Source organism: Nansenia antarctica, assembly GCF_963989245.1.
Source record: "Nansenia antarctica genome assembly, chromosome: 15".
Lineage (NCBI taxonomy): Eukaryota > Metazoa > Chordata > Actinopteri > Argentiniformes > Microstomatidae > Nansenia > Nansenia antarctica.
In genome coordinates this window covers 16079684-16087908 of record NC_137685.1, presented here as the reverse complement: position 1 = coordinate 16087908, position 8225 = coordinate 16079684, and the positions used below count along the sequence as shown (strand labels likewise).

At 42.8% G+C, this 8225-nt stretch overlaps 1 protein-coding gene across 1 annotated transcript in view; it reads right to left on the bottom strand.

Moving 5' to 3' along the window:
- Window positions 1-6315, bottom strand: part of LOC308171177 (uncharacterized protein) — a gene marked incomplete at its 5' end in the record, with an annotated part of 16008 nt that extends 9693 nt beyond the window's left edge. Inside the window, 6 exons of the mRNA XM_080546032.1 lie at window positions 44-240; window positions 679-877; window positions 1162-1404; window positions 1573-2070; window positions 3047-3168; window positions 6183-6315. Coding sequence (XP_080402158.1) covers window positions 44-240; window positions 679-877; window positions 1162-1404; window positions 1573-2070; window positions 3047-3168; window positions 6183-6315 — 1392 coding nt within the window. The remainder of the gene's footprint in view (window positions 1-43; window positions 241-678; window positions 878-1161; window positions 1405-1572; window positions 2071-3046; window positions 3169-6182) is intronic.
- Between the last annotated feature and the right edge of the window lie 1910 nt (window positions 6316-8225).

The following is an 8225-nucleotide window of genomic DNA, read 5'->3' as shown; positions in this document are numbered from 1 at the left end:
CACACTCACATAGACACACACACAGACACACACACACACACACCTTGTCCAGCACTACGTCACTGATCTGAGGCAGTCCCTCTGGCTTCTGCACGCAGGCGGGCGTGAACTGGAAGCCCAGCAGGAAGTCCCGGTTGTACTGGCGCTTCCCATTGGCCTCGGCCAGATCTAGACCAGCCTCTGATTCATCGGAGAGAGATGTGCATTGCTCCTCCTTTTTGCCAAGCTTCTCAAGCAACTCTGAAAGAAGGAGTTGAATTCAGATTACTTCATGTATCTACAAGTAAGATCTGTCAAACAAAAAGGGTATGAAAGATCAACCCAAGTAAATACATTTACCTTGCATAGTTTGTGTTGATTTAATCTTCTCATCTGTGCTTTCTTCCAGTTTTTGTTTCTGAGGAAATAAAAAAAGTTATTAGTATGTGTGTGCATGCTGGAATGTGTTGTTCCAAGACACACCTCAAAATTACTCACAATTCATAATGAGACATCAAGTTATGCTTATACTAAAGACTGAAATTATGGTTTATCCATGATGATATAATAAGTCAAAACCTCTATAGGCATCTAGCCTCTTGAAGAATGTGTCACCACCATGTGATGAATCTTTGTAGCACAACATTGCATTCTTTGTAGCATTCACTAGCATGCTGATGATGCTATGCTCTTCCTTACCTGAGCTTACCTTAAGTCCTATCCCAACAGTCATGCCACCCATGCCCAACCCCTGGCTCCTCACCACCCTTCTGTAGGCCCCATAACTCACCAGCTCCTGCTCCAAGGAGCTCTTTTCCTGCTGAACAGAGGTCAGGCTGTGCTGCACAGAGAGAAGCTTCTGCTGCTGTCCTTCCAACTCAGAGCTTAACTCGTTGAACTATAGCACAGGCCAGATGGTGACACCATGCATGGACATGGAGGACATTTTGAAGAAAACAAAATGACAATAAGTAAACAAAATAAATATGGAGGAAAGGGTAATAATGAATAAAAATAAATTCAAGTAAGGAATTTGATGAAAGGGATAAGCTATAACAGATAGTATCATACAGATGTATTCCATGATCAATTGGCAAATGTGTTAGTTATAACATATGGGATTGGATATACATTTGGAGATTGAAATGGTGATTGACAATGGGAAGATGGATGTAGGCCCACCTTGACGCCCTGTGAGCGGGCCTGGCTCTGGGCCTCCTCCAGCTGGGTCCTCAGGCTCTGGAGCTCTAAGTTACCTTGAGTTTCCTGGGAATTCAGGGCCTCCATAGCTGCCACCTGCTCTTGGGCCTCTCTGGCTCTGTCCTGGACCTGCTGGACTAACTTTGCTTCGTTGTCTTCCAGCTCCTTTACCTTCATCTCAGCAGCATGCAGTTTGCCCAGCACATCCTCCATCTCCACCAGGTGCTGCTCCTCAGCACTCTCCACACTGGTCCGCAGAGACTCATCCAGATGCTCTTTCTCTTCTGACACAATCAGCAGCTGTGATTTTAGCTCCTCTGTCTCCTGTGCCAAGACTGCAGCCCCTGCCCTGTGCCTGGCCCCTGCCTCCTCCAGCGCTAACTTGTGGTCCACCTTCAGCCTCTCCAAGGCACTCTTGGTCTCTACTAGCTCTGTCGCCTGGGCACCTTCCCCTTTGCTGAAGGACACCTTCAACCCCTCCATTGCTTGTTGGTGAGAGGCAATGGCAGATTCCAGCTTAGAGCACCACAACTCTATGATGTCTGCATTTTCCTTCTCACCTTGGCTCAGGCGCATTCGCAACTGCTCGTTGTCACCGGAGAGCCTCCCGGATGAAGCCTGAAGCTGGGCCAGTGCTTCACGGTGGGCTTTCTCTTCAGCCCCCATCCTCTCCTTTAGCTCAGTCAGCTCACCCTGTTGATTGGCTTCCTGAGAGGCCAGCTGAGCTCTTAGTGTGATCACCTCCTCAAGAAGAGGTGAGGCAGTGGAGTCAGCACACTCAGAGACCTGTTGGGACTCCAGACGCAACCGCAAGTCGGCCACTTCCCTTGTCCGCAGAGAGAGGTCCCTCTCCAGCTCCATGATGCGGGACTTCTCGGACACCGTGGCAACCTATAGGACATGACAACTCTGGCTCAAAAAGAGTGTGTTCTGTATACACTTGCAAGACAAGGTAACTGCTGAATATCCCTGGCATCGCGCAAGTCTTTGAGGAAGGGTCTGTATTGAGTTTAAATAGGGCCCTATACAAACACGTGGCAGAGAGGTCCATCATAGCAGTAGTATAAGTACATCAAATGACACTCTAATCCCACATTTGTAATAGGATGCCTGTTCCTAATGTATTGCGCTGCCCTCTAGTGGATATAGTTTGGTGGTACCAAAGTTCAAAACACCAGAGGTGTGCTGTGTGAACTGATATTATCAGTTCTCACACAGCACACCTCTGGTGTTTTGAACTTCACCCCCCAGGAGCTGCAGTGTCTCCTGGTTTTCATACTTCGAATTAGATCTGGAAACCCAGACGTGTACACTCTCAGTGATTCATTACATCAATTGAAAAAAGAAAACCAGCAGAGACTGTGGCCCTTAAGGATTGCAGTTGAATGCCCTTACCATATTGGTTGTGATACACCTAAGGGAGGAACACATTGGCTAGGAATAGGAGCAGGAGAAAGACTTGCAAGAGATGGGGAACCCCAGAAAAGCAGGCTGGGAGGGTCAGGTGTCTGAGACACAGGATAACTGGGAACAAGGGGGGGTTGGGGATAGGGAAACTGACTGGCTACTCAGCAGCACCAGCATCAGGGCTTAAAGTGGGGGAAAATGCTGCGCCTGAAACTTTTTCTTGGGGAGGGGGAGTCACAGTTTGAGATATTGGGAGAGCGGGTACAGAAGACAGCTTCTTGTCTCAATGTTTAAATGCATTAATACTATTTTATAGTCAATACAAAATATATGTCTCAATGTTAAAATGCATTAATACTGTTTTATACTCAATACAAAATAAACGTAATGCTTTGTACTACTAACATACATACACCTAGACTAGAGACTGTCATCATTCTCTCCTAGTGGGAGATCTTACCTCACAGATGAGGACAGTGGGTGAGTCTTGGTCTGGTTGACCGAGGTCTGGGTTTCCCACAGGGTGGGTCAGGACACACGCCTGAGTCACTGGCAGATCCTCCACGCCGTCCACGGTCAGGACTAGTAATATCAAACATGATTATGTTTATTGGTAGGGTTTCTAGAATGTTCTACAGGCTATATAGGTGGTGGTTCACAACAACACACAAGTGTTGTAATCATTTCTGGGGCCTCATTTATAGAACGTGCTTAGATCAAATGTTGATCTTACCCGTGTCGTACGTAGAAAACCACGTCAACGTAGTGATTTATACAATTTCAACGTGAGTCAATTTGACCGTGGAAACGATCGTAGCTCGACGTCGAGTATTCAACTTGCTTACGCACATTACCTACTGGTTATGCGGAGTTATTACAGGCATGTGAGCCGCACTGCCTAGTGTAATTCATGCAAGTGGCTCGTAATAAAATTAACGATGTTGTTATCAGCCGAGAAAATGAGTTTAATTCAAGATTTAAAGGGAACTGATGTTTATGATTGTATTTCAGTCTTCCTTTATATCCCTCCGGAGCTGTCTCCCCTTCAACATGCCTAGTGCGTTCCACAACGGACCTTGCCCGGCCACGCGCTCAATTATACTGGATTTACCCGGTGTCTGGGAGTGAGCAGCCATATAAGAATAAGACCATTATATTATTACAGTATAAGCAGCACTCGATAAAAACAGTCAAAATCGCCCCCCCCTTTCCATACTTTATGTCATTTTATCAATGAACGTGGTATTACTGCTATTTCAAGGTGCGAGGGGGCACGGCAAGCACACATGCAAATGATATTTTTTTACCAAGTTACTGACACTGAAGTCACTGACGCTGTGGGGATGCTAAAATTGTCCTCTTATGATCAAATCCACCACCTCCCCTGATTTTCTTTTACAACTTGAGTAGAGTATTTAAGCATGTGCCTGGTTAGTTGTCATGATCAAACGTTACAAATGCAACTTACAGAGAAGCCACCCTTCTCTGCCCTCTCCCGCTTCCAGACGAACGGCTCGGCTACCCTATATTATATTATATTATAGCACTTGTCTTAATTCAGCCGCTTGTTTTTTTTCTTGTTTTTTTTTCCTAGCACCAGGGGAGCCCCCCCCTCCCAAATTTCGTTGTTTGGTACCTGTACTCAGGGACGCGGGAAGGGGGGTGCTGAGGGTGCTGCAGCACCCCCTAGCGGCAGGCAGAAGGAGCTCCTCCTGCCTGAATTTAAAAAATAAAAATATTATTCAAACAATAAGTTAAAACAATATAATAACTATTGTTGCTTTTGGGAATAAAAATAAATGTGTTTTTTGTAATAAATGTAAAAATGTGTTTGTTAGTTTTAATGTTAGTGATCACATGGTCATATCTTGCTAGGGAATCTCTGAGTTCTTTAGCAAAAATGCTAAATCAGCCAGAACAATTGAAGTGGAGTTGGAAGAAGATGCTGATGCAGTTGCTTGCTTCGCTTAACAACACTCCCATTAATGCTCTACTGTCGGACGTTGTTGAGAAAGAGCAACAGACGGCCAGAAACGTATTAGAACTGATATTCAGATCCATCCGATTCTTCGGCAGCGAAGGGCTTCCGTTAAGAGGCAATAACAATCGACATGGAGTGCTGTCTGTAATAATGGTCAACATCATGTTTGTGGACATTGTGGGACACTGTGAGCTGAGTGGAAATTACTGTAAATTCCAATACATTGTTGGTAAAATATTTAACGTTACGTTGTTGTAGTGTGTGGGTGCGTGCGTGCTTAACTATTATTGCCCGTGCATTGGGGCCCGTCGTTATGCCACTGTGTGCGTGTGAGCGAACGAGCAATCAGCGAGAGGGAGGGAGGGAGAGAAATCGTTATAATTTTTTCCCTGGCAATTTTTTTCCCTGTAGCGTATATAGACAGCACCTCAGCACCCCCAGTCAAAATACCTTCCCGCGTGCCTGCCTGTACTATATTAATGACAATAAAGACCATTCATTCATTCTGTGGTAACCTAACTAATGAATAATGGGAATGCCATTCATTCATTCATTCATTCATTCATTCATTCATAGAAAACCGCCAAGGGTTGCGTTCGTAAAGTCTTTCTGATAGCGCCGGAGCGCACACTGGGTTCAACGTCCATAAAGGGACCGAGTAATTAGATTGGACGAGAGGCATTCCCATGAGTGCTGGTCAGATTTCCAGAGCGTGTTTACGAACGCACCCGAGAGCAGCGAGCTAACGTACCGTAGCTATGGTAACACAGAGGACATGGCTAGCCAGCTAACGTTAAGACGTGGATGTTGTAACGTTAACTAACTACAGATACCTGAGACCAATACCAATTAGAACAAATAACTGACATTTGAAAAATAACTGACATCTGAAAAATAACTGACATTTGAAAAATAACTGACATTTGAAAAACAACTGATATTTCCGCTGTTTCGCCTTGGTGGGGAGTCTAAAGATAGCCTCTCTCTTAACAACACGACCGCCTGATATGTACATAATCAAATGTGATATGTAATGTAGATATGATTGATAACCTGCAGTGTACATATCTACTTTTCCCTTCTTGTTTTTAGTTTTTTTTTTCCTAGCACCAGGGGAGCCCCCCCTCCCAAATTTCGTTGTTTGGTACCTGTACTATATCAATGACAATAAAGACCATTCATTCATATAATTGAGCCGCTATCACAGGGCGTTAATACAAACCTCACCTGCGTTCATTTTACCTGCGTTGGTATTTATAGAAGGAAGCACGCAACTTTAAACCATCTCAGCCCGTTTTATAAATAATGCTCACGTCCGTTTAGAAAAATGTGCTTACGTGAAAGTCAAAGATGAGATGACGTTCAAGTACTTTTTTATTTATTTTTATTTATAAATGAGGCCCCCTGAACTAATAAATGCACTCTATTATAGTGGGTTGATGTTATGTACTGTAACGTGATTTGTAAAATTCGAGCCATGCTTGCCGTAGCTAAATTACCATCCAACTTTGTCCACTCGGTGGACTAGAAGGAATAATGACATTGACATTTCGTGAGCTTAGAATGATAAGGTTCTATCTCCGTTTAGGGCAGTTCAGAGATAACTGTAACCTACCTTCCTCCTCAGTGATAATAACAGGGGCCTCTTCAGAGCCCCAGGTTTTATAGATGTAGTAACCAGCAGCGGCTGCCAGGCCAGCCACACAGACACATTTGCGTCCTCCCAGCTGGTTTAGAACACAACTCATCTTTTAATTAATCGTCTCTCTCTCTTGTTAGCTATACTTCTTACATCTCCTACTGAAATGAAAGACTGTCTGAAACTGCGTTCCTCTGTTTTTACTATAGAATCATATGACATCACTGAAATGTCACCTATTATGATGTCACAATGTACAGATCACAAGTGTTTGACAGCTCTCTCTCTAAGAGAAACTAAATCCTACATCTGTGGGGGTCGCTAATAATACATTACCACAACCATTATTTGATCAAAAATGTAAATGTAATGAGTATTATTTATATTTATTTATATGAGAAATATTCTAAAATAAACACGTTTTCCAAAAGAACTACACGCACCAGCATTAATCTCCTGTGAATGACAGTATGCCTTTGACTGCCTGCACTTTACCACCAAGACACTATGGGGCGCAGTAGAATATTGTGCAACAGCAGAATATGATCGTTGAGAGCTTGCGAACGTGAAAACATGATTATTGAGGAGAAAACATTCCGTAGCTAGGCACGTACGCAAGTTGAAATCATCTCTGTAAGACGTTCAGTTTCTTGATCCGCCATCTGTATGTGCAATATATTATCCTCATCCATATAAAAAGAAGGACTATCACACTCACATGTTCATATTATTGGTTTATTTACCAAAATCTTCACAGCACCAGCAAACTCCTCAATACTGTGGTATCCATCAACTTGTCTGAAACGCGCCAAAACGGATATTTATACATAAACGTCACGTGATATATATATATATACATAAACGTCACGTGTTACACATGTCACATGTACAGATAACAATATAACCTTCCCAATAAATGTGCACAAGGCACTACAACACAAATATGTACCATGAATGTACACTCATCCTAACACATGAGAACACACATCCCAACACCCCCACTTGTTCTCATCATCTCAAGCCGAAAATGATGATACCCATATTAGTTTCCAAAGAAAAAACTCTTGAATTTTCTGAACTTAAACTTAACTACTGGCTTTGTAAGTGTATCTGCAGCCATGTCTTCTGATGGACAGTAAACAATATCACAGCTTGACAAACTAAACGAAACAGTTGGATAGCGATAATACGATAGCTTTAAATACTGTAGACTCTATTATCCATGCCGTTTAATAGTTGAGTTAGATACATGCTTTCCTGAGTAGTGGTGGCTAGACTGACGTATTCAGCCTCACATGTCGAGAGTGCTACAGTGGGTTGTTTCTTTGACTTCCAAGATATGGCAGGGCCTTGTTTTGTCAGGCTAAAACAGTACCCTGTAGTACTACGTCTATCTTCCACAGAAGATGCCCAATCAGAATCACTATAAGCTATAAGACTTAAGTCTTCATCAGATTTCTTAAAGCACAACTCATAGTCACTTGTCCCTTTTAGGTATCTCAAAACATGTTTAGCAGCTACTAGGTTCTCTGCTTTTGGGTTTGCCAGTGTTTGTGATAGTTTACTAACTATCCAGCTAATATCTGGTCGGGTACAAGTCATAGCATAGATCAAACTGCCTATAATCTTTGCTGGTGTCACTCTCCTCGTTTCGGTCACCTTCCACTTTTAGTTCACATGGTGTATATCTAGGTTTACAGTTTGACATTCCAAATCTATCAAGCATTTTTTTGGATGTATGTTTTCTGATTCATTTAGATTTCCTCTCCCTTTTGCTCAAACTGAATGCCCAGGAAAGATGATATTTTTCCCAGATCCTTCATATTAAACTGGGCTTTCATGTTTTCTAAAACTCTTAAATGTCACATTTCTTAATCATTTGAACACTGTATCACACTCACCCCACAATGCTTATCAAATCGAGCAAACAACATATCAAATAAGCTAAATCCAAAAAAGAAACTGTCATACAATAGCAATATAATAAATGACACTTCTAAGTGATTTTCCTCTATGTGT